The sequence below is a fragment of the Lygodium microphyllum genome, chromosome 23 (assembly GCF_053477565.2).
Source record: "Lygodium microphyllum isolate KBCC chromosome 23, Lygodium_microphyllum_v1.1.10, whole genome shotgun sequence".
In the NCBI taxonomy this organism is placed as follows: Eukaryota; Viridiplantae; Streptophyta; class Polypodiopsida; order Schizaeales; family Lygodiaceae; genus Lygodium; species Lygodium microphyllum.
The window spans coordinates 894,548-921,970 of NC_141157.1; the positions used below are offsets into that span (position 1 = coordinate 894,548).

At 41.1% G+C, this 27,423-nt stretch overlaps 1 protein-coding gene and 1 pseudogene across 1 annotated transcript in view; both read right to left on the bottom strand.

Annotated features, from left to right (window-relative positions):
• Positions 1 to 941: 941 nt before the first annotated feature.
• LOC148015795 (ABC transporter A family member 2-like) overlaps positions 942 to 27,423 on the bottom strand; it is a 44,255-nt gene continuing 17,773 nt past the window's right edge. Inside the window, exons 5-16 of the mRNA XM_087664669.1 lie at positions 11,121 to 11,216; positions 10,855 to 11,055; positions 10,441 to 10,600; positions 9,997 to 10,214; positions 3,633 to 3,750; positions 3,320 to 3,396; positions 3,144 to 3,233; positions 2,894 to 3,037; positions 2,494 to 2,787; positions 2,324 to 2,404; positions 2,012 to 2,188; positions 942 to 1,667 (exon numbers count right to left, since the gene is read on the bottom strand). Coding sequence (XP_087520795.1) covers positions 1,392 to 1,667; positions 2,012 to 2,188; positions 2,324 to 2,404; positions 2,494 to 2,787; positions 2,894 to 3,037; positions 3,144 to 3,233; positions 3,320 to 3,396; positions 3,633 to 3,750; positions 9,997 to 10,214; positions 10,441 to 10,600; positions 10,855 to 11,055; positions 11,121 to 11,216 — 1,932 coding nt within the window. The 3' untranslated portion in view covers positions 942 to 1,391. The remainder of the gene's footprint in view (positions 1,668 to 2,011; positions 2,189 to 2,323; positions 2,405 to 2,493; positions 2,788 to 2,893; positions 3,038 to 3,143; positions 3,234 to 3,319; positions 3,397 to 3,632; positions 3,751 to 9,996; positions 10,215 to 10,440; positions 10,601 to 10,854; positions 11,056 to 11,120; positions 11,217 to 27,423) is intronic.
• On the bottom strand, positions 11,674 to 12,362 carry LOC148015796 (large ribosomal subunit protein uL24y pseudogene; annotated as a pseudogene).

A 27,423-nucleotide genomic window follows, 5' to 3' on the forward strand; every position in this document is an offset into this window, starting at 1 on the left:
CTTATTTCTATTGGCTTGTCTTTATTTCGCATCTTCAACTCTTTCGTTGCTTGCAATGGTGTCCTATGGTTGATGTGCTCTTTCCTAAGCCCTCCAATATGTAGCTCCACTTCAATTTTCTATTCTTCTTGCATAAATGGAACTCCCTCTAATATGTAGCTCCACTTCAATTTTCTATTGCATGCCAACATGCATGAAATATTCTCTGCATCATCAATATAGTAGTCAACTAGTAAATACTATAAATGAATATAATGATAAAATATACTATCACCTCACGTGTGATCACAAGCACAAATAACACAGCAATTTAATGAGCTTACACCATTTAAAAGTGATGCATAAAGGTTTTAGCTCTTCATGAAAGTGGTAAATGCCAATTTTTTGGCACAATGATGGACATGTTTGTCATTCCAATGTAGGTCCTTGGCAAGTTATGGTTAATCCAATTATTTGTAAATTGTCAAAGTAGGCCCCCATCAAGTTATGGACAATCCAATTCTTTGCAAATTGTCAAGACATAATCAAACCTTGACAAGTGCCATGCCAAAAAAGACCTACTTACAACATATCCATGGACTTATTACCTCCCCACTTTCCTTTGGTCCAAGACATCATTCACAACATGAAGAATGTAGCATTTTGTCCAAGACATCATCCTCACCTCATTGAGGTGAATATATTAATAAAGTCAGCTAGTAATGCCAATTCAAAAGGGCAAGTGGTACAAAATTTTACATACAAAATTAAAACCTTTGTGCTAACTTTTCAATTAGGTGAAAAGTACAAAAATTGAAAATTGTATTTGATAGTACAATTCATTCTAGTTTGCAAGAATATTACCTACACATATGATTGTTCTTGACGTAGTACGCTTTATTACACTTGCCAACATTGAAGAGGATATCCATAACAAGACAAGACAGAGAGAAACATGATGTGTACAAGAGGGAATGTTTTGTCAAGGTTTATAAGAAAAAAATTACAACTTATTGGGTCAAATTTATGTGGAGATACCCATGACAAGAGGATGGATTGAAAACAAGGTGATGTAATTACAAAGGTCATGGCAAAGAAATAGGAATCAATTATGCAATTAATTAGGCTTGAACTTTTTCTATAAGGTAATGAAAGAGAGTCTTTCCACCTCATATAGTGGGACCATTCATGATAGTTACAAAATCCATCAAAAAATGTTTGGGAAAAGATAGGGACGTGTTTGGTGACGAGGTTTAACAAAAAAGATAGGGATATTTTTATACATGGATTAAGACCCAAATCCGATGGTCTGATTTCTAGTTCTAGCCTATTTCTCATTCACAAATAAAACAAAAGGGATAGTTTTTTGGGTTTTTTTTTTTTGGGGGGGGTTGCATAACTAACAAAACTAACTATCGGTGCTGAGGTCCTTGGAGCTCAAACGCCTGGGCTATTGCGATTTGTTTGCTACTTCCGAATCTGCGACTGCTGCTGGGTAGGGAGATGGTGCTGCTGCTGGATATGGAGTCGCGGCGTTGAGGGGGTGGGGCTGGAACCATTTCCGATTGGCTGGCCAGACACAGCCTCCCACTCTCGTCTTGCTGCCACTCTAGCCGTATCATCATCCCATGTGGATGCTCCTCGGACACGCTGCCCGGAACTGCAACAAAGGTGGCTCCAATCGGGACCTGCACACCCAATTCGTAATTATTGCCTTGCAATCCTGTCGTCGCAACCCCTCTTCCATTTCATACGCAAACCACATTGCAAGCGCACGTGTGGTTGGCCTACTAGCCTATAATCAGCCACACTTTTTCCCGAAGAAAAAAAACCCCTTGTATTTCTAGTCCTCGACTTATTTTGCGTAAATTTTGCATTTTACCTCACGGAATATTTTTCCTAAGATTTTAGTAACACAAATTCTTCTTTGAAACAAAGAAAGAAGAAAAAATTGTCGCTAGGAACCCAAGACCCAGTCCCCATGGTTTTTTCCCATACATGTTCTACTCCCATGAACTGATAATGTTCTTACCTGCAACGCACTGGCATTTGGAAGTACCACAGTCTCATATCGCCCTTCTGCTGCAGCACTTTCAAGCTCTGCCTGTCTTGCTATGTTTAGGAAGACCTCCTCAAGAGTTGTCAAACTGACCTGGATGTCAGCGATTCCGAACTCTGCTTGTTTGTCTTGTAGCTTTCTGAAAAACTCCTGTATTCAGTCAGATAGGTGATTGCTTTAATAGAAGCCCATACACACGTCTCATTGTCGATTTGCTACTTTAGAAAGCTTCTTCTAAGGCCTTTAAGCAGAAACAGACATTAACTTGAGAAGGTAAAACGATACCGTCATCTGGCTTTCCTTTTCACGTGGTACCACAAACGTGATGAAGGATTTGTTCTCCTCTTTAGGTTGCACTCCCAGGTGCTGTAGTGAAGCCATCACTTGTTTACTGCTTCAGATTTTACAATATTGTAATAATGGCTGTACATGAACAGATAGAGAAGTGGGCTAACCTCCTCAAAGAAAATTTTTACATCATCTGACTGTAGGTCACCTTCCTCATGTTGTTTGTCCCCAACTCTTCTATTCAGGCTAACACTAACTATGTACCCAGCTCCAAAACGAGACTTCAAATAGAGTGATGTGCCAATGCAACGAAGCTTCCCCTTGGCCATAATTGCTATTCTGTCACTTAGTATATCTGCTTCTTCCATAGAATGAGTTGTCAGAATGATGGCTCTCCCTTTCTTTGCTTTCTCAATGATGTCCCATACGTGCCTCCTTGTTATTGGATCCATACCTGTTGTCTGAATATCCACATACGAGTTAAGAATACCACCTATGCATTGGCAAGCTGAGTGTGAGGAAAATCAATAACTCAAACATAAGGTGGAACAAGCAAGAAGACATTACTGGCTCATCAAGGTAGACTATTTTGGGGTCTCCAATCAAAGAAATGGCAACACTTAATCGTCGTTTCATTCCGCCACTGTAACTTCCTGCCCGCATATTAATAGCATCTGTAAGTTGTACTTGAGACAGAAGCTCCTTGGACATCTGTGAGCAGAAACATGTTATATATGTATATGTCATTTGAACTTCATTTATTTATTTAGAATTTCAGAGTACTGAACTGATCTGGCAATCAGTGAGGTTACCCAACCTGCTTCTCCAAAGATGGTGGTAGACCTTTAATTCTGGCAAATAATTGAAGATGTTCAAGCCCCGTCAATGCATCCCACAACACATCAAACTGAAACATGACTAGTTAGGACTTCTAGGTTTCTGACAACCAATGCTCTACATGGATTCAAGAATCTAAACTTCACAAAAGCACACCTGGGGGCAAACGCCCATGTAACTGCGTACGCTAGCCATTCCATTTGTGCTTCTGATTGAATCTCCATATACCAATGCTGTTGTCAACAAGGCGCATGAGGATGAACAGCAACACTCAATTATGGAGTTAAAGCTCGCTGTGCAATCAGTTCAGGTGTGCTCTTAATTGAAATAAGGATCTAGCTTCTAATACTTGAAAAAAAATGTGCTGCAAATTCAAACAGCTCTTTTTTGGGATTCAATTAGAACAGAGATACGCAAGTTTAGGAATATGAAATACGTTTGCTTAAGAAGTAGAGAATGGAAACCATACCATCACCAGCTGTCACAGGAAGGATTCCAGTTAGACAGTTTATGGTTGTGGTCTTTCCAGCACCATTGGGACCAAGTAAACAGAAAAGTTTGTCTTTTTCAATATGAACCCATAAGTCCTAGCAATGAAATGGAATTCAAATGATCAGACTCTAATTTATTTTATGAAATATGAAACACTTTGATTACACACTAAAAAGACTTAATCTGGTAGTGCATTTTTAATAGATCATAGACACATTTTGTAAAGATAACCTGATAAGAAGAAATTACGTTAAGTAACTCTACATATGTGGGCAACATACACACACAAAAGTATGATTAGCTTTGGAATCAACTACTGGACGACCCCTCAATGCACACCATCACCAATGCCAAACAAGCTGCTTGCAAAGCTGGCCAGGAAAAATGCAAACAGGAGATCCTTGCAGAAGTATGGAAGTGGTTCGATCTCCACAAGGAGCTTTTCATGTTGTTCAAAGTGCCTCTCAACTTGTAGAAGCTTGAGCTAATTTGGTGTGTGCTAGGGTTTGCAAGCTGATCACATGGGATACTAGCCTAAGCATGTGGATTACCAATATGCCTTTGGTTTTCTCGAGGTCTCTCCCTGTCTCAAGTTTGGTGTTCGGTTGCCAGAGGCTCCATGCATCCAAAGGATTGGGCTTTTGAAAACCCTGAATTTGCACAGTTTGCACAGCCACATACATGAGTGGTCTTCACTGTTTGCACTTTTGGGGCTGTTGGCATAATTGGACCATCTAGAATGCTTTCATTTTCTATTCCCATTTTGGAGTGCACAACCATATAGGTTGTTTGAGATTTCTCCTTGGTGGCAGTTGAGCACCATTGCGTATGCGGGTCTTCTTATCAAGGATGATTTTGCTCCCTGTGTGCTGCCATCTCTTTATCACTTTGTTTGATACTTACTAGTGCATTCTATGTGGGTCTCTTGTCGTCCTCAAGGAGAGGAATGAGCAATTTCAACTTTCAATGTATGCTTTCTCAGGCTAATGGACTGATGAGTGATTATGTTCATGCAAATTAAGGAAAAGCATCTGGTTTGCCAAAAGGAGGACATACAGTGGCAATTTTGGGGACACACACATGCTGTAGCCAATTGCAGCCTTCCATGAGAGGGCTACGTTTTCTATTTCACAGACCAAACTCCCCTCATTGCCTATATCTGGCCATGGTTAGAGGAATTGCTTTCACATAATGATTTGTGTAATGATGTTGCTAAGGGAGAAATGCAGGCTCTTCTTGTTGAGGAAATCTATCACAGGCCTTAAGGGTTCTTTGAGGTCCTCTTTCATGGCTCAAAAGCTCATGCCCAAATCATGCAGCCCATTCCTTTGTTCCACCCAACTTTGCATCCAAGATGATTGAGGCCTTAGAATGAAAGCCTTCACTTCCTTGTTGAAAATTCTAAGTAGCGGGTAAGGGTGGATGCAATGGAGTAGAACAGCATTCTTGACACACATGGCAATTTGCCATAGACACCCAAGGAGTTTCCTTTGGGTACAGTTTCAGAGCTGCAGTGAAAACCATACCAATCTGCATACCAAACATTTCCATCCGTTATGCTCGGTGTGTAATCAGTTATGCTTGGTATGGCATTGGTTATGCTTGGTGTAGCATCAGTTAATGATCATCACGGGCTGATTATTGAATGTTGGTTTTCAGTGTCAACGTATGATCATTAATATTCAGTGGTATTCAGCTGGTTTTGTGGACAGCAACATATCTTATGATGCCATTGATGTTTCAACCATGGCTTATGGTTGGTTTTCGCTATACTATGGTTTGGTTTTGCCAAATGAGTTGAGCTCATGAGAAATAGACATGTCACATGATAATCAGGCAATGTTTTTGAGATTCTTTGTGAGTCTTATGTTATGTTATGTTGGCTGGTAATTTTCAGCATATTTTGAGCATATGGAATGGTTGAACAACAATAAGCAATGTTGTGTTGACTATGATGCTCTATGGAAATTCTAGTGTAGTACTTTGCTTTTAATGCATTTGGCAGTGCAATCGAGGACAATTGCAAGGATTTCAAGGAGGAGGGCTGTTATGAGGACATGTATTTTTGAAACGTCGCTTAACATGTGGATTAATTTTTAATTACATGATTAAGTAAATGTTGCACATGTGAGATGCAACTAGGGTTAAAGTAAATTTACGAGCCCGGGACCCGAGAAAATCACGGGATGTCAAAGACAAAGGTTGCTATAAGATGTTCCACAGATACTTGATGGTATCTGGTGTCAATTGTTGGCCTAGGTCATTCATTTGGCCATAAGTATTAGTTGGTGACACTAGAGATGTGGCATTTAATGGTACCTAACACCAATCTAATGGTCAAATATGGCACAGAGAGACTCGGGAGTGGAAGTAGCCAATTTAATTATTGGCTAGTCATATTATTTTTTTGGGCACCGAAATAATTATTAGATTAATTTTCAGTAATTAAAGACTGAAAATTAATATTTAATTATGGATAATGTTGGAAAAACCATTTGGAAAGGCTGCCACTTGCCAAACTTGCTCATAAAGGCTAGTAAAAGGATGAAGAAGAGGAAAAACGAGATCATTCTTGCTATCGCAAATCCGGGAGAGTTGTGAGTAGCCATGGCCAACCTATTTTCAGCCATTGCAGCCAGCCATGAGTGAGTTTAGAGAAGGCGATTGCAGATTTGAACCCTCCATAGCTGGGTGATTGCATCCAGGTACAAGGTGACAGCTGATTTGGATATCTCAGCTGTAGACGACAGCATTTAATGCTGTTGTGGTAGGGCAACAGCTGCATTTGACTGATTTTCAGTCATTCTTCGTGACAAAACTCTGAATTTTCTCTCTCTACAGCTTTCTCTCTCATCTCCAAGCCGTTTCATAGCCTTGCTCTGAATATCTTAGCATTTGAACCCTTGGAGGCTGAGAAATTGCAAATTTCTCTACTATAAACCCTAATTTACAGCAAAAATTAGGGTTTAGCAGCAACCTCAGAAAGCGTGTCAAAAATTGAAAGCTCCAAGACTTGGATTTTTCAGGGCTAAAGGTGAATTTCAGCTAAATTCAGGTGGAGGACTAGCCAGCCATTGAATTTGGGGCATTTCCATCGTCTACGAAGTGGGTGAATGCCAATTCAGTGTCCGAATCAAGAGGCAAAACAGATTGAAGACTTACTGGTCACTTTGGATAGCAAGGGGAGTTTGGATTGCGAAGGGAATCAGGAGAATCCCATTGTAAATCAACTTTTTCTTCAATAAAGCTAAAGAAATACCAAAAGAGGCGCCAATTTTGGAGACAATCGGGTGTGCATTGTACAAGATCAGTAGGTAAATTTGTATTTTCAAATGTGCATTTATTGTTTGTTACTGTAATTAAGTTGTAATCAAGGTTTTACCACCCATCCCCAGAAGGAGTTTTCCCCTTTACCACGTGATTGACCAAGCAGTGATGCACCCTCTCCACTTGATCCTGTATCACCATATGAAGACATGCTTGCTGTAATTCACTGCTGAGGACAATTTCAGCAATAATGCAATAGTTCCAAGTTGCAATCAAGTGCCAAGGGCTCACCAATTCAAAGGATTTGATCGTATCCCGGCAATGGAACCATGAAACTAGCCTTCCTTCCGTGGATGGGTGGTAAATTCCTGATTAAAACATAATTGCAGTAGCAAACAATAAGTGTAAATCTGAAAATACAAATTTACCTACTGATCTTGGACAATGCACACCCGATTGGCCCCAAAATTGGCGCCCCTTTCAGTATTTCTTTAGATTTATTGAAGAAGAAGTTGATTTACAATGGGATTCTCTCCATCCCCTTTGCAATCCAAACTCCCCTTGCTGTCCAAAATGACCAGCAAGTCTTCAATTTGTTTGGCCCCTTGATTCGGGCACCGAATTGGCCTTCGCCCACTTCATAGATGATGGAAATGCCCCAAATTCAATGGTTGGCTAGAGCTCCACTTGGATTTAGCTGAAATTCACCTTCAGCCCTGAAAAATCCAAGTCTTGGAGCTTCCAATTTCTTGCACACTTCCTGAGGCTACTGTTAAACCCTAATTTATGCTGCTGTAAATTAGGGTTTATAGCACAGAAATCTGTAATTTCTCAGTCTCCAAGGGTCCAAATGCTGAAATCTTCAGAGCAAGGCTGCAATTTCTCAACGTCCAAGGGTCCAAATACTGAGATCTTTGAAGCAAGGCTATTAAATAGCTTGGAGATGAGAGAGAAAGCTGTAGAGAGAGAAAATTCAGAGTTTTGTCGCGAAAATTGATTGAAAATCAGTCAAATGCAACTATTGCCCTGTCACAACAGCATTAAATGATGTCGCCTACAGCTGAGATATCTAAAACAGCTGTCATCTTGTACCTAGATGCAATAGCCCAGCTATGGAAAGTCCGAATCTGCAATCGTCTCCTCAAAAATCACTCGTGGCTGGCTACCATGGCTGAAAATAGGCTGGCCATGGCTGTTCACAGCTCTCCCGCATTTGCTACAGCAAGAATAATCTCGTTTTTCCACTTCTTCAACCTTTTACCAGCCTATAAGGGCAAGTTTGCCAAGTGGCAGCCTTTCCAAATGGTTTTTCCAACATTATCCATCATTAAATATTAATTTTCAGTCTTTAATTACTAAAAATTAATCTAATAATTATTTTTGTGCCCAGATAAATAATCTGATTGGCCAATAATTAAATTGGATAGGCATCTTCCACTTGTGAGTCTCTCTGTGCCATCTTTGACCATTAGATCAGCGTTAGATACCATTAAACGCCACGTCTCTAGTGTCACCAACTGACACTTATGGCCAAATGAATGACCTAGGCCAACAATTGACACCAGATACCACCAAGTACCTGTGCAGCATAACTTACAACAACTTTTGCCTTGGACATCCCGTGATTTTCTTGGGTCCCGGGCTCGTAAATTTACTTTAACCCCAGTTGCACCTCACATGTGCAACATTTACTTAATCATGTGATTAAAAATTAATCCACATGTTAAGTGAGGTTTCAAAAATACATGTCCTCATGACAGTCCTATTCTTGAGAGATAAGATAGGCTCACCTTCATGTCTAGGGTTGTGCGATTCAGTTCGTCCATTCTACCCAAGAAGAGACATGTACTACTGTTGAGGCAAACTTGGGGGCCCATTCGCTTGCATACACAAATCTGCCTCAAAATCGATCAGAGGTTGCAATGCTTTAAAATCATGGGTTCATTCTAAGATGAAGCAACTCCACTAACAACATCTAAAGCAATGCCAACAAATGTTTCCCACTTCAATTCATAAACCAAAGCCAGCCTTGAAAGGTAATTTCATGTGACTAGGTTTGATTGCATTTCTCAGTAGGCAGGCTCTGTTTCTATTTCAGGATGCCAAGGTAGGCTCCATCAAAACCTATCCCGACGAGAGTAAGACTAGAGGAAGAAGGCACCAAAGATGTTAAGGGAAGTCCACCACTTCCACCCAAGTAGCACAGGCCTATCTAAGGACATCTTGGAGTTAATCAAGATGTTGCATGCAAGAATATCAATGACTACAAGGAAACAAGGAGAGAAGAGGTTTTGGCTGCATTGTTGGGCATACCCCGTTAAGATTTGTGTTACAAGTAACAAGATTGGCTGCAATTCTCGGAGAGACAACCCAGCTAGTGGAGGCTTCTCTTAGGGGACGACAAATATTAATGGCCCATCTATCATCAACATTGAGCACAAACAGCCCATTCTCTATTTCATAGCTTGCAAACTATCCTTGGCCTATTTGCATCCTACACTTTTCGATTGCTTCATAGGATTTGATGTGAGATACTTCAGCAAGTTCACAAAAGATGAGTAAGACTAAGCCACTGAAAGGTCCATATGCCCAGAGGAGTCTATGGACCACCCAGATCCTAGATCAGCTCACAAGCAAATATGCCCTAGAAACCCTACTTGTAACAAAATCCAGATTGTGACAAAGGACCTCTTCCTCTTGGAAGACACAAAACCTGGGCAAGCTTTGAAAAACCACCTTTCATCCTTTAGAGTCTATTATTGGATCACACGACAAAGATAGAAAGTGAAAGTTCAAACTTAGAAAGAGGGAGAATTAGGTTTAGCTACTCCACTTACATTGGAAACGGTAAGGAAGAGAGAATTAGGTTCAGCTTTTCTACTTTCATTGAAAGGGATAAGGAAGACCATGAAGCTCAAATTTAGTAAGAGAAAGAAGTAGGTTTAGCTACTCTACTTCCATTGAAAAAGGTAAGTCCATGAAGCTCCCTCCTTCAACGTTCATTTACATTATGACATTGTCAGTTTGCATCCAAAAGCTCCTATAAGAAAGTTTATTCACTGAACAGTCCAAACCTTCACTGCATGGTAGGATGGTGTGCTTTTGCACCCACAGCAACCTCTGCTTCCTGGAAATATCTTCACCAGCCCTCTTACTTGAACTGCAACAGTTGAATCAAAAACTGTCTCGCTTTGCTGTTTTACAAGTTGTTCTTCTGCTACAACATCCTCATCAGTAGTGGTGCTTTCAGATGGTGCTGGGTGCGACGAAGCACAATTGCAAATACTGCCATCTAAAGGCAATAAAAAAAGAAAGGACGTGGAAGTAAGAAGGAAGAAGGAATGAGAAAATGTTATCATACATGTAATTAACAATCTTTATCAGAAAAGAAAGATTTTGTACTACCAGAAAAAGCTATAGAGGTAAGAGAGAAAACAGAAACAAGTATTTGCAAATCATAGCCATGAACCATATTGGTTATTTTCTGCGAATAAAATTAAAAGCAAATTTTTTCAAACCTTCTGCCCGGCTAGGTGACCTTCCTGTCCAGTATGATGGCATTAAGCAGTAATACCAAGATTTCCTCACACCATTTGCATCTTTAAGAATGTTATCAAGATACAACGCAATGAAAACCCATATGACAAAAGTAGTTGTGAGCCATTTGTAGATTTGATCCTGGAAAGACGCATATCAAGAGTCGATATTAAGATGTGAAGATCATTCTGCGAATTACATTGTTAGATATGCAGTGACTGCTTAATACTGCAGCTTCAGGAAACTCCATTAACTCAATGTAGTGAGTTATAAGCATGTTGAAATCATAGTGTTTTGCACAACTAGTCAAAGGCATCTGTTTTACTTATGTAAAACAACAAAGGACAGTTCCAAACAGTGTAAGCACGGATTGAGCAGCATGAATTGTGGATTACCAATGTTATAACACAATCAGGTGACACAGCAGAGCAACTTGTACGTCCTGACCAACTGAAGCCCTTATCCTGTTTTGTTGCTGTAGCATCTGCCAAGGAGCTCATAGCAATTGCAAAAAGATTTGGGGGGAATATTGACCAGATAGCTCGATAAGTTTGAGCAAATTGTTTATCATATGGAAAGCCGGAGGCTGTGACCAACTGCATCCAAATAGCCCCTTAGTCCAAAACACTTGCATGATTTTACAATGTCAATCAGTACATACCTGAGTAAGGAAACCAACAATGAAGACAGCAAACCCCAGGGTCCTAGCCGATGCTGCCTTGCTTAGAAAAGTTGACAACATAAAAGCAAACCCAGTCTGTTTCCACCACAATAGGATCATAATCACCAAAACTTAAGAAATAAGTCCTCTCTCTCTCTCTCTCTCTCTCTCTCTCTCTCTCTCTCTCCTATTGTATCCCTACATGGGCATCGTTTTGTCCTGTACATCACCTTAGCTTCTTTTCACAGTATAGCACTGACCATCTTTTAGCACATAACACTTGGATGTCTAGTGACGATCAGCATTGTACATGGTTTTGTCTTATAGGCTGATTTTGGCCTCAAAAGATGTTAATCTCTCTCTCTCTCTCTCTCTCTCTCTCTCTCTCTCTCTCTCTCTCTCTCTTATTTTTATTTTATTTTTTTATTTCTTGCCACCCTGTGACTATCAAACTAAATTCATAGAGAAGTCACCTAGCCCAGCTTAAGTTAGTATAGCTCCCTCATGACACATCTTAAGTTAGAAGTTCGACTAGAAGAGTTATACAGCTCCCTTTCCAACTATCATCTGAATGTAATTTGCAAAAAGAGGTAGTACAGCTCATGAAGACAATACCACAACCCCAGGTTGCCAAAACCCATATAAACAACAGTGGGACTCATAAGGTCTTCATGTAGCATCGGATAACTGTGATATCTGAGCTCAGACACGGTCACTAACTTCAGGCATCTCTCTGTTTACACTTCAATCAACTTCTTGAAGGGGAGTAGCAACATCCTCGGCTGTAAATTTCCCCTTGCCTTTCTCTGCAGTTCTCCCTTTTCCTTTTCTGTCAAGAAGAGCTTTCCTGTCCTTGTCCAATTTCAATTTCATAATGACTACTTTAGATGGGTCAATACCAACATTGACAGTTGCCCCATTTACTTTCTCCCTAGTGATACGCTCCACATGAATAACCCACTTGCGTCTATACACTTGGACCACTTTTCCCTCTCTACCTTTAAAGGTTCCTCTTACAACCTTAACTTCATCATCCTTTCGCACAGGCACTGAACGAACATTATGCTTGTTACGCAGTGTAGAGGAAAGCGGTGCACTCATCAAAATGTGCCGCACGCTTGAAGGTGCAGTAAAATGAGCCTTCCTAGACTTGCGCCTAGAGCTGCTGACTCTTGGATTGAACTTCATGGCGATCACCTGCGCGTCTGGGCTCCCAGAGTCAATGCTAGCAAAAGAGAGTCTCTCTCTCTCTCTCTCCCCCCCCTAATGAGTGTTTGTATTATATCATATCAAATCACAAAAGGATACAAAAGTCAAATCACAAAAAAGATACAAAATTCAGGGCAAGGAAGTAAATCCTCCCTATGGAGAAGAACAGCAAGCTGAACAAGATCTAATTGCCAATGTAGAGGACCCTTGATCCTAGCAATATGTCCCTAGATGCCCGCAGTGAGCTGGGTAGCTCTCCAAATATGCAACAAGAGGGTCTAGATTTCCTAGCTAAAGGGCAGGAGATAAAATTCCCATTCGATATTCAGCGCTTAGAAAGAGCCGAGGCAAAGGGGGGAGTCCACCAACAAGCACTCTCCAGAGAAAGACCTTGCATTTGGAGGGGGTATTTTTCAGCCAACCTTCTATCACCGTCATTTTCCACCAAGTCTTTGATTTATGCATGCACAAAACCGAGTTCCCTTTGGCGACCAGCCAATGATGATCCTTAATCATGAGATGATACAACTGTTCAGCCAAAGCCTTTTTAGATTAAGACGGCTAGTAAGATCCCAACCCTATTAGGGACGGGTAGAGTCAAGTGCAGGAAAAGGTTGTATGGCCACAATACCCTCTCAATCTAGCCCCACAAATCATGGTATCCACGAGAAATCCAGAAAAGACTCCTGGTTGTGCAAAAAGACATCAGCACCCCACGGTTAATCAAAGTGGCATCAGCAACACAAGACAAAGCAAGTCGTCCCATACGATTAAATTTTGGCGGTCACAACCCACAGTTAATCAAAGTGGCATCACCAACGCAAGACAAAGCAAGACGTCCCATATGATTAAATTTTGGTCGGTCCTCCTGTTTCCTATCCCAAGAAAGCAATAATGACACAACCAACAGTTCCAGCCGGAAGGAATTAGCTTCCAACTGATCCTCTACTAAATGCCAATAAACCTCTGAAGAACGAGTCGCCAAGTACAAACCAAATGATGTACCAAAAACGAGAAGGATGTCGATAAGTGGGTATCACTATTAAGAATATGCCACCACGAGGCACGTATGCTAGTATTACCATGTACGAAACCTCGGTCTTCCAAGAAGAAATGGACAATGAAGACCTAGGAATGATTATCAGTGCACGTGGCTCTGAAAAACAACCAACGAAGAGCCACCACATGGGTCTCCACATCTAGAATAGCACCACCGCCCATGCTTTTCGAGGTGCAAAGATGACTCCAAGAAATCCAAGAAATACCTACATGCAAGAAGTCCTTTTTCCACAACATGAAGCAAATGCACCTAGTAAGAGCATTCAAGGAAGTGGTGTTCCCAGGCAGGAGTGGCAAAAAGTAAGCAAGCATGGGTAGCATGATGGTTTGTGCAACTTTGAGATGCACATGGAAGTGCCAAGTGTGGAGTTTCCTATAAACAAATTTAGCCTCCAACTTTTGGAAGATCGATTCCATCAATTGTTTTGGCTGAACATCAACACCCAAGGGATACCCCAAATGTCTAGCAACATTGCCATGGGGTACTATCACCCCCTACCATCCCAAAGACTGAAAAAACAGATTCAGTGCAGTCAATAAGGGAGGATTTCACAGCATTAATGTGAAGGCTAGAAGCACACCCAAAAAGATTCCAAACATCCAAAGCTTTGCAAAGATAATCCCTTTTTGCATGCAAGATCATAAAAGTGTCATCCACTAACGACCATAGTTGCCAAGAAACCCATTTCGTAGGTTAGGAAACTGATTTCATACCTAGGCATTTCATAAACATATGAAACACTTATTTTAAACATTCACAAATGCCACACTCTATAAGGGAGGATTTCACAACATTAATGTGAAGGCTAGAAGCACACCCAAAAAGATTCCAAACATCCAAAGCTTTGCAAAGATAATCCCTTTTTGCATGCAAGATCATAAAAGTGTCATCCACTAACGACCATAGTTGCCAAGAAACCCATTTCGTAAGGTTAGGAAACTGATTTCATACCTAGGCATTTCATAAACATATGAAACACTTATTTTAAACATTCACAAATGCCACACTCTAAATGTCTTTTGACTTTTGTAATCGTCGTTTATCATGGATTTACTTAACACGTTGACATGGTATTGGCATTAATTGCCACATTTTTGCTTTGAGTTTTTATCAATGATGATCGCATATATTGATGGCACCTTTTACAACTAAAGTTGATGTTGGGCATGGATAGTGGGCCATGAATAATGTCAATCTATGTTTTCTACGTCACATGAGTCATACAGTTTATGTATGTATTACTTTCATATTGTTTTATATCTCAAATAAACCCGTTTCTAATACGAAACTCATATGAAACCTCTCGTACCTCCTGTTTCATAAACCCTTGGCAACTATGCTAACGACTGTGCAACAAAATGTTGACCAAAGGGATGGGATAAACCAATCAACTGCCCAGAGACCACCATGTGGGATAACATGGTGAGTACTAGATGGGTTGCCAAAGAAAAAAACAAAGGGCTCAAAGGGCAGCCCTATCTAACTAAGTGAGCAAGGGAAAAGTGGTCAGTAACACTACCATTCAAATTTTTCCAAGTCCAACTACACTAATATCACCTCTTGATTGGAATGCTTAGCATAATCAATTCCCTTTTGCACATTCAGTTCATTATGCAAGATATTTCTACCTTTGATGGATCCATATTGATTGGGGTGCACGATGTCAAAGAGTTGCTTGTGGAGATAGTTAGCCAGCACTTTCAAGAAAATTTTATACATTGACCCCATTAAGGAGATGGATCTCCAATGTTTCAGCATTGATGGAGAAAGCACTTTGAGGATCAATTTAATAACTCCCTCCTTCCATGATACAGACATAACCCCTGTTTCCCAAACCTATTGGCACACGGCAATCAAGGGTTTCACCAAACTAGTGGCATAGGTCTCAAAGAATTCATTAGTGAGGCCATCCCAACTAGGACTTTTATCCAAAGGTACATGCAATAAGACATCCATAACCTCATCCTCACCAATGCTTTCCAAGGCAACCCAAGTGTCGAGTGAAACCTCATCTTTGACCAAAGCATAAAAAGCCAAACGGACATTAGAAGTCCGCTCAGAGGGGGTCAGAGAGCCGAGCCAAGAAGATCTACAAAGTAGTTTTTACACATATGAACAATGGTCTACAAGTCTGTAATCATATGGTCCTCCTAATGCTGGATTCTAACCATGTTCTCTCAAGTAGGGGAAGGGTGAAATCTCCAAAAGAATTTATGTGACTGATAGGAAGCATCTTGCAAATTTTTGGTCAAAGATTTTGATTCATCCTACTAATAAGACCTCAACTAAAACTATTGAATAAGGTCAACCAATCTTGTAGCCAATGGAAATAAGAATGCATTTGAGGATTCAAGAAGCAATGAGCGAACCAAAGCCACTAATTCCTCTACTGCCTGTCGACGCTATCTGCAAAGGGAGGCATGGTGAATGCCATATTGCCTAGCAACCCTTTGCCTATTGCTAATCAATTACTCAAAGGAGTGAGTGCCCCTAGACTGGTGGCATAGGTCTCAAAGAATTCATTATTGAGACCATCCCAACTAGGACTTTTATCCAAAGATAAATGCAATAAGACATCCATAACCTCATCCTCACGAATGCTTTTCAAGGCAACACGGGTGTTGAGCGAAACCTCGTCTCTGACCAAAGCATGAAAAGCCAAACGAGCATTAGAAGCCCACTCAGAGGGAGTTATAGCCAAGCCAAGAAGATCCACAAAGTAGTTTCTACACATATGAACAATGGTCTACAAATCCATAACCATGCGTTCCTCCTAATGCTAGAGTCTAACCATGTTCTCTTAAGCAGGGGAAGGGTGAAAACTCCAAAAGGATTGATGTGACTAACATGAGACATCTTGCAAATTTTCATTCAGAGTCTAACCATATTCTCTTAAGCAGGGGTAGGGTGAAAACTCCAAAAGGATTGATGTGACTAATATGAGACATCTTGCAAATTTTCATTCAGAGATTTTGGTTTGGCCTGCTACTAAGATCTCAATTGAAACTATTGAATAAGGTCAACAATCTTATAGCCAATGGAAACAAGAATGCATCATCCGAGGCTTCAAGAAGCAATGAGTGAACCAAAGCCAGTAATTCCTTTGCCACCTGCCCATGCTATCGGCAAAGGGAGACATGGTGAATGCCATATTGCCTAGCAACCTTTTGCACATTGCTAATCAATTGCTTGAGTGCCTCTAGAAGGAAAATCCTCCAAGAATCGATCGATCAATTGCCCATAACCATTAAAAACAAGATCTTCAAGTAAGATGAATTGAAGCGCAAGAGAACTTTGCCAAAAAATTGTGCATAGGGAGCAACAGGTTGTGCAAGCATCTCAAATTGTAGTGAAAAATTATCCAACAAGGTGTGTTGTTGCAAAACTCATATATCCAAAATATCTAGCAGAAAGGCATCATCATACATGACATACATATGATTCAATCTAGACCATATGGCCGTATGTAATAATGACAATGTGCCCAGCACTAACAAGCATGCATAGACTCACACATAAGCTGACAATCCTACTAACACCCTCTCTCAGATCATGGGTGATTGATACAATACAATGATACAATGATAATGACTCATCACAATTCCCATACAACATAGAACCACCAGAGGAGAACCATGGATACCCAAGCACTTGGTGATCAAGCCACCACCAAGGTGCCTTGAAGAGAACCTGATGTCGACGTTGATTGTAGTAGCCCTTGAAAATAGAGAACCATAGCATGTCTTTGTGTCCCTCATCAATGTCTCACAATAGCATACAAGACTATCCTGTCAAAAATGCCTCTGAACATATGTAACCATGGATTCTCCACCTTTGGCCAAACTGCCAAAGTGTCCTCTCATGTGAGCTCAATACTAGGAGCCAAGCCCATTCTCTATCAAATAATAACCCATCATGAACTTGGGTGTCAATCCCAACTCCATGGTTTGAATCTATCAAACTTCGATCGATGCGTGAAGGATGTCCCTCTCTGGAACCTGTGCGCACTTATATACCTATATAGATTAGGCTCAACTGCCCTATCTCACCACCCTCTCACACTCCCTCTCTAACACTGGAGAGTCGTGAGGAATAACCATATCACTTGGACTAGAAAGCAATAGAGGAAGGGGCAACCAAGCCCTTCCCTCAATCTAAAGAAGTGGATTCCTTCCACGCCTTGGACTTCTCCTTGGTCGGAAAATCAGAATCTATGTCCAAGGAAGAGGTGGACTCGTCAAAGGAGACCGCATCCTACTTCTTCTTCTTCTTCCATGAGGCTGCTAACTCTTTATAATCCTTCTGCAAATGGCCCTTCTTACCACAATGATAACACTGGGCCCTCAACTTCATGTTCTTATTGCCCCTCTCTAAAGCTGAAAGGCCTCACTGGAATCTCCATAATGAGACAGAAGCCTCCCCTGTAAACGCAAAGATATCCCATGCTCAAGTAGCATCGAGAACATATATATGAAGCTCACAAGTGTAGATGATATCTGCACCCGCAAAGCATTCACCACTCCATCAAACTCCAGAGGGAGCTTGTAGAGTACCATTCCCACGAGATGTGCCTTTGAAAGGGAAGACTGCATGTGTCGAAGTTGGTCCTATACCTATGTAACACAAAGCAAGAATGATTGAATAGTGCCCTTAGAATCAAACTTCATCTGCTAAAGCTATCAATAAAGGGTCATTGCACGCAAGGTAGAAGGTGCCTTGTACAGCATCTGAAGCTTTGATCATACTTCTAGAGATGTCCAGCAAAGGTAACCACCAATAGAACTTCTTTCAAAAAGCATCAAAGAATAACATAATAGGCACGTGCATCATCTATATCCCATGTAAGCACATTTTTCTCATTGTTGTCCATATCAAAATCTTCAAAAAAGTGGAAAAGGACGTTGAGGACGGAGAATAGCTCCACAAATGATGTACCATAACTGCTTCTACACAAACCAGCCTTTCATGACATCACTCCATGTCAGATAGTCGGGGCCATGTAACTTATCATCTGTAGAAGTACATGGAGAAGCCATATGGAGAGAATAAGAAGAGAAGATAGAAGGTAGACAGATAGAGAAGACAACCAACCAAACAGTAAATACTGCACAATAAGAGAGTACACACGCAATATTCACAAGCTGATCACAAAATCACAATGTTGCCAGTATCAAAATCTGCAAGAAAAATAGTCAGAAGATGTCGCCCAGCAATAGAGAAGTGTCGGATCCTAAAAACGCAGAAAATCTAGGTTAAAAACAGCAGGCAACAACAATACAGAAACCACCGGATGGAGCAGCAGGGTCCAGCCTGAAAACGAAGGTCTAGTTGGCACTGACGTTAGGTGACACTGCATTAAATGCAGCAAACACAGCAGTGCAGGCAGCAAACAAATCGTTGAGCAACAACAGACTGGCACCTGATCAGCAGATGGAGGAAAGACCTGAGATCAACAGAGAAACCAGCAGCATGAACCTAGATCCTACAATCTAATACCGTGTCAAAAGTGGTGTAGCAATGGAAGCATAGACAAGTGCTGAAATAAACTGTTGAACACAAGACAGAAGAGAAAGACAGAGAGAACACTAAGGAACACTACAAAAGAAGAGAACCTAGAGATGTGTTCGGGAAATGGAATCCATATACCAAACACGAGACAACTGCATACAACAATGAGTCACTGACTGCGTGGGCACTGGCACTAGCTCCTCTCTCCAACATGAAGTCCACCTGCTACATGATGATGATGACAGAGGAGGAGAAGGAGGAGCCCATTATAAATAGGCATAAAATAGGCCATAAACAACAGCTGATCTGCCAGCATAAATGTTGGCCAACTAGCATAAAATGCCACTAATAAATCACAAAAATAATGCCTAAAATAATGACAATGTGCCCAGCCTTGATAGGCATGCACAAACTCACACATGAGCTAACAATCCTACTAACAACCTCCCCTTCAAACAAGATTTCAACCACCAAAAAGTGACCATGCACATCATTCTTTAGGAGAACCGGTTGAAATCTCTCATAGACTACCATGAGCACACAGGAGTAATGTTGTGCGAAACCCCCGCACAAAACAAGTGAAACCCATGGCGGTCCACAATCTTCCCTACTTCACCATGACTTTTATGCTCGAGAGTGCATAAGACATCCCATTTGTTGTCGTGCAAGATATGCCACATGTCATATGGCTTACTAGGAGACTAAATTCCATGCACATTCCAAGTGACAATTTTCATATGCATCCAAAGAAAGAAAATTAGGGCCAAGACTGGTTTTGCCTCAATTTTACTTCTTCTACTAACATCTTAAGAATTCCCTCATTAAGAAAATCAGCCAACACTGCAAATAAGTTCAAACTCAAGACTTTCTGATTTTGAGGTCGAGGGATCACCCCCTTTCTTTGGAAAGGACCATGGATAATGACAATCGTATGAAGTAACCACCTTACCTCATGTCTCAAAGGTAAGTCTAGCTAGTGGATCTTTAGAGTGGTCCACATAGGGTTTCCAAGGGGTAGAAGAAACCATGTCATTAGTTGAACACACCATAGGCTACTTATCTTTCCATCACGCATAAGTACATATGGAGTCCTACTACAGAGGGCTAGGCATAGAACTAAGATGTCAACATTAACCTTTTTGCTTCTTTTAGAACGAACATCCATCCATCCATTTCCCGGTAGGTCCAATGATTGCACAGGCTTTTTTTCTTTATTTGCATTTATCAATGCAAGAGTCTCATCATCTAAATGCTTGCAACCATGAGATCCTCATTAACAACCAGGGCTATTCCAGCCTTTGGCATTGCATGTTTTTCTAGGTATTCAAACTCAAAATGCCCTTACTTTTCACAAGAGAAACAATGACCAACAAAAGTACCCCACTTCAAGTTAAAATGCAAAGATGGCATTCTAGGATAATGTAGCTGCAATCAATTAGGCCTCTTGCAAGAGGTATACCACAATATACACATGAGGTTGCAATCTGTGGCCCTCAAAACTGGGGGGCACCAAGAGTTGCCATAGCTTCCTTTAACAAAGGCCAATAAACAACAGGGCAAGCTTCCACTTCCACCTACACTGGGCATTTCTATTGAAGCAAGCACTAGAAATCGGCCATCAGTCTCCAAAGTACAACATGAACCAGGCACTGATCAAATAACCAACGAACCTTTGCCAAAAGATTGTCACACGGAGCACCGTTGATTTCAACATCACTTAATGAAAGCCCCATGTTCCCACAAAAATCCCCTCCACATGATCACCCAACAACATTAAATAAAACCATTGGCAGCTCCAAGAAAGCATTGGGATCCTGCTTGTAAAAAAGAGGATAACTCCTTTTTCAAAAAAAACTGAAAACGAATGCAACATTGTCTTTGTATCCATAGTAGCATCCAAAACATCATCTTGGCCTTGATCACAAAATTGTTCGCGTTTGTGCTAGACATAGTCTCCCAACAACATATTGGTAAACTCTGACAAGTGCTCCTTGTTAGATATGATCAATGCCACACATTCGTAAGGTACCACTAATGCCCCATGGTACTCAAGTTCTAAGGCCCCCGTTATGAGGAGAAGCCATATGTGAGTCCGGATATTGGTTGGGTCTGGGTCTTGACTTGTGTGTTAAATGAGGTCTATGTGATCAGATGGCAAAAAGGTGACCTTTGTGGGTCTAAACTTTGGGTTAGATAAAGTTGTTAAGTTGTAGCATCTTGAGACACACAACATCGAGTTGTGGGGTGTGGGAGTTATCAGGGACCCCTATTTTGAGGTCTTGAGGCTATGAAAGTGGCCCTAGCTAGGGGATCTCGAGGGGGCCAACGACCCCCCTAACAAAGGTCTAGGGGGCAGCAGGCCCTCAACCAAACAATAAAATGAATATTCATTGTCCCCATCTAACTCAGATTGAGGCTCACAAGCAAAAGATGATCACACAAGACACACATGACTGCTAAAGCCTAACACCCCCTCTCAGATCCTTGATGTAGCGGAAGGCCAAAGGAGATGTGGATCCGAGGGCAAGAAGAGTGCAAATGCCAATGAAGTCCACTAAAGGGAATGGAGAATGGATAGTCCCCTCTCCGGCCAACCTATCATAAAAGCGGCTCTTGTAGAAGAATCCTCAACAAAGGCGGCCAGGATGATGAAGACAACGCGGATCTCGAGTCTAGAAAGGCCATGAACTAAGAGAAGAGAGAAGTCCAAGTCCATAACAAGTAGGATCTCAAAAACAAAGCTCAATGGATGGTCAGACAATAGAGACAAGGTGTCAAACCACTAATAGACACCAAAGAGATATCACCAGCAATGATGATACCCTCTGACAGACGGAGATCCTGCAACAAATCACCTTGGGGAGTCATAGGACTCAATGCACCACTGTCTTAATGGAGAATGGATAGCCCCCTCTCCGGCCAACCTATCATAAAAGCAACTCTTATAGAAGAATCCTCAACAAAGACAACCAGCACGATGAAGACAACGCGGGTCCCAAGTCTAGGAAAGCCATGAACTAAGAGAAGAGAGAAGTCCAAGTCCAAAACAGATAGGATCTCCAAAACAAAGCTCGATGGATAGTTAGACAATAGAGGCAAGATGTCAATACCACTAATAGGCACCAAAGAGATATCACCAGCAATTATGATACCCTCTGACGAACGGAGATCCTACAACAAATCACCTCGGGGAGTCATAGGACTCGATGCACCACTGTCGATGGACCAAGGCTACTTAGAAGACGAGACAGTCAAAGAAGGCTCCTCCACCTAATAAATGTGTAGAGAAACGCACTCGGTGGTAATAGCTGGTGATAAAGTAGAGGCAAAAAAGGCTCTGATCCACCCTTCGCTCCCAAACATGTAGGGGCCGATTAGGCACGAAGATCGAGACAGACTGTCGCTACACGCAAGGAGAAACAGAGAGAGTGCGTGAGAGTAGAGTAGAGAGCGAGCACGTTTTCAGGTACAATGATGAGAGTGTACCTTTAGGTTTTTAGATAGATATATATATCTAAGTATAAGTGCTAAGGGTATGTTCACACCCGAGCACATTTAAAAGGCACGAGGCCTTTATTCCCAACAACCTCCCACCTAAAGGAAATGTGCCTTAAGAGGAGAAAAGAATCAGCTAAGTCTAGGTATGTACAAAGCTGAAATACATATATCTATCCAACCCCCATCATCTGTCGGCAATGAGCAAACTGCTCTGCTAAAAAACCCTTCGTGAGAAAGTCTGCAGGGTTATCATCTGTATGCACTTTGATAAGCTCAATGCTTTTGCTGTCAAGTACATCTCTAATGAAGTGGTACTTCACCTGTATGTGCTTTGTCTTTGCATGAAAGACAGGATTCCGTGCTAGCATGATAGCACTCTGACTATCACAATGGAGAACAGGTAACTCTATGATGCCAAGCTCTCCCACCAGACGTGAAAGCCATAAAGCCTCCTTGCATGCCTCAGTGGCAACCACATACTCTGCCTCTGTAGTAGACAATGCAACATACTTTTGTAGCTTGGAGATCCAAGAGACTGCTCCGCCTATGAAAGTAAACACATACCCAGAAGTGGACTTCCTGCAATCCGCATGACAGCATAGTCTGCATCCGTAAAGCCAACAATAGATGCCTTCTGCTTTCCAAAGCAGATGCACAACTCCTTTGTACCTTTGAGGTATCTGAGATCTCATAATACCTTTCACTACATCCCAATGCCTCTTGCCAGGTGTTGCCATGTATCTGCTAACCACTCCCACTGCAAAGGCGATGTCAGGACATGTAGCAACCATAGCATACATCAAACTGCCAACAGCTGAAGCATATGGTACCTTGGCCATTTCAGCCTTCTCTTCATCAAATGTAGGGCTATCCTCTGCACTAAGTTTCACATATGTAGGCAATGGAACCCCAATAGTTATCCCCCCCCTCCATATTGAAATGCTGCAAAACTTTGGAGATATACTCCTATTGAGATCGATAGAGTAAACCTTTCGATCTCAATAGGAGATATACTCCTATTGAGATCGATAGAGTAAGCCTTTCGATCTATCTCTGAGTATTCGCATGCCAAGAATGTGATTTGCATCACCAAGAGCCTTCGTATCGAAGCTGCCATGAAGACTTTGCTTCAATGAAGCCAAGGCATGAGTATCCCTGCCAGCAATCAGCATGTCATCGACATACAAAACCAAGATAATCAGGCTGCCATCTGCTGCCTTTTTGGTATACAAGCAGTGATCCACTTGACTTCTATGAAAGCCTTGGGACTGCATGAATGTATCAAACTTATAATACCATTCTCTTGGTGCTTGTTTCAGCCCATACAAACTCCTTTTGAGTTTACATACCATTTTTTCCTTCCCTTGTTCAACAAACCCTTCAGGCTACTGCATATATATGTCTTCATGCAGATCACCATGTAAAAATGTAGTCTTTACATCCATCTGTATGAGATTCATATCCTCAACTACAACCAAGCCCAAAATGGTTCTCAATGTAGTCATCTTAACTACAGGAGAGAAAATCTAATCAAAGTCAATTCCATGCTCCTGCTTGTACCCCTTTGCAACCAATCTTGCTTGTACTTTGGTGAGGAACCAATTGCCATTTTTTTCAAGATATTCCATCTCTGACAGCATGGCTTTATACCATTTCTTGTTATCTTGTCTATCCATTGCTTTCTTGAAGCAAGACGATTCACCACAGTCTGTCAACATGACATAATCAGCCACATTATTTGCGCCAAGAATAAACCTGTTAGGTTGTCTAGTAGCCCTAGACGATCTTCTAACCCAATGGTCATTGTTTGCTGGCTGTTCCTACAAATTTCCATTTTCAGCATGCTGTCCTAGCATTTCAGTCTGCAAATCAGCATTAACAACTTGCTGTTTTGGTTGTTCCTGCACATGTAATGGCTCAATTTCATGGGCAATAGCTGGCTGATCATTTCCTACATTTACAGGTTCATTTACAGCAGATATTTGCTGCTGTACAGCGGGCACATTTTGTTGTCCAAAAGGTATTTCTTCCCGGAATACAACCCTACGGATCTCCTCAGTCTTTTCGGGCTATTTGTGCATGTGATCTTCCTAGAAGATAACGTCATCGCTGCGTACTACTTTCCTTTTCTCAAGATCCAACAATCTATATCCCATTTCACCCTCGTCACCATATCCTAGGAAAATGTATTTACAAGACTTTTGCTCAAGTTTGCTGTGTTTTTCTTTACGAATGTGCACAAAAGCCTCACAGCCAAACACTTTCAAACGAGCATATGAAGGTGACTTGCCCGACCACGCCTCTGCCCAAAAACCATGGGGTAATGCAGCATGAAACAACATCGTACGGACCTTATCCTATATGGTCCGATTCATACGCTCTGCAACTCCATTTTGGAGCAGATTATGAGGGGCAGTAAGCTCCCTCTTTATTCCTTTGCTGTCACAAAATGCATGAAAGGCCTTGGACACATATTCCCCACCATTGTCATAGCGAAGACACTTAAGTGTCTTATCTATCTGATTTTCAGTCAATGCCAAGAATTTTTTAAACTTATCAAGCACTTCATCCTTGTTACGAATAGGATAAACCCATACTTTCCGTGTAGTATCATCAACAAAGGTGACAAAATATTTCTTTCCCCCTAAAGATAATCCTGGCATTTGACATACATTCGAATATACTAACTCGAAAGGAGAAGATTTCAAAGAAATATACTTTTTGTGAGACTCTGTGCATGTTTGCCATAAATGCAATGATCACAATGCTCAAAATCAGCATAACAAAGACAAGGCAAGTAACCCAAACGAGAAAGCACTTTCATTCATATTTAACTCGTGTGTCCCAACTGGCCATGCCACAAAGAAACGCTTGGCTGCTCGATCACGGCAACAACATGGTCACGCACACTAGATACATAAAGTGGATACAAAGTATCACGCTTGCAACCTCTGGCAATTACTCTTGATCCCTTATAGATCTTTGATTTTCCATCACCAAAGGTGGTATGAAAACCATCATCATCTAGCTGCCCTGTGCTAATTAAGCTTTTCTTGAGCTGAGATACATGCCGTACATGCTGAAGCGTAAAGATAGAGCCATGCTGAAACTGTAACAGCACACTGCCAATACCTGCAATCTCACACGCATAGTTATCCCTAAGATGGACAACACCATGTCAACCCCCTATATAGGCGGAGAACCACTCACGATGAGGGGTAGCATGAAAGGAAGCACCTGAATCGAGAATCCATGTATGCATGTCATCATCTATATATGCAAGTAAAGCATGTGCACCTAAATGTGAAGAGATAAAGAGTACATCACTCCCACTGTCACTGTCATGAGTGACTACATTCACCTCTTCAATACATTGCTCTTCTTAGGCTGACTCTCCTTCTTCTCTTCCTTGCTATCATCTGTCTTCTTGCCTTTTCGTTTCTCTTTCTTCCATTTGTAGCAGTCACGTTTAAAGTGGCTCTTCTTGCCACAATGATGGCATTCAACATCTTTGCCACATGATTTACTGCGTCCCTTGCTATCATATTTGCCCTTTTGTTGTGATCTGCCCCTAGTATGCAAAGCACTGAAAGACTTACTGGATGCATTGTTCTGCCGATTCATCTCTTCCATAAGTAGACCACTCTCTACATCAGCATACAAAAGGATTACATTAGAATTGCTCATAGCAATCTCGAATGTATCCCAACTTTCTGATAGAGTGCAAAGCAAGAAAGTAGCCTTAAATTCCTCATCAATCATAAACTTCAAGGCAACCAGCTGGCTGAAAATGGAGTTAAACTCACTTAAGTGAGTAGATATTGATGTACCCTCTTTCATACTAAATAGGGTCAAAAGTGTCCAAAAAGAAATTCACTAATGAGTCCTTCATCTACAATGTCTAAAATACATAAAATGATAGACAAATACAATGTCAGAGCTCCTTATGTCCTCGTTTAACTCAGACTGAACCTCACAAGTAGGAGATAACTACACAAGACACACATGACTGCTAACAAGGCGGACAAAGTCATTTATATATTAGTTTATTTGGAATTTAAAAAATTTCTATTCTTCTCATATTTGATGTGTATTCTCTACTTCTTGCTTAAATTATATTCGTTGCGACGTGTAAAGTGCTTCAATAGCAAAGAGACGCAATCATGTTTAGAACATCAAGTAGTAATACTACTATACTGGCAATTCAAATACTAAGGATTCATCCACCAACCTTTAGCGTAGACAAGTTAGATGATACAAACTACACTTTGTGAAAGCTTAAAATTACAACTATCCTTGATTCTTATGAGCTTTTGGAGACGGTACTGGAATCTGACCCAAAATGCAAAACCTTTATGAGCTTGGAAACGAAGGAATGCAGATACATGGTATGCCTTAGTTACAAGTTGTTCTAACAACGTTAACCTTGATTCAGCATGCAACCAAGGCATCAGAGGCTTGGAATATACTGAGGAGTTAGTACGAAATGCAAAACCAAACAAGGATTTACAACCTAGAGAACCAACTAGCAACATAGAAGTTTACCGAAGGAGAGAAAGCTAAAGCAGTCATCACTCGGATCAAAAATTTGCTCAACCAAATGGATGGCGCTAAGATACAAAAGACTAGTGAGGAGCTAGCTAGGAAGTGTCTTTAGATTTATCCACTAAAGTTTGATGGATTGGTAACTCCCTTAAGCACTCAAGTGAGACCCCAAGCTTTGACATTTCAAGAATTTTTTTCACTATAAATAGAGTTGTGGCTTAAAGGCCAAGAATGTAACAAGAGTGAAGGTGCTACAATCTGTACTAATACGAGAGGCAAAGGTGGTTCCTTTACCAATGGTGACAAAAAGAAGGATGGTAAGAAAAAGTTTCAAGAAAAATGCTTCTCTTGTAAGAAAAAAAGACATGCAATTACAACTTGTTGTGTCAAGAAGGGAGATGAAAATAATGGCACCTTGAAAACTAAAGAAAATGAGACAACCAATACGGCTGAAGCAGTTTGAAGTTTTTCATGGTAACCATT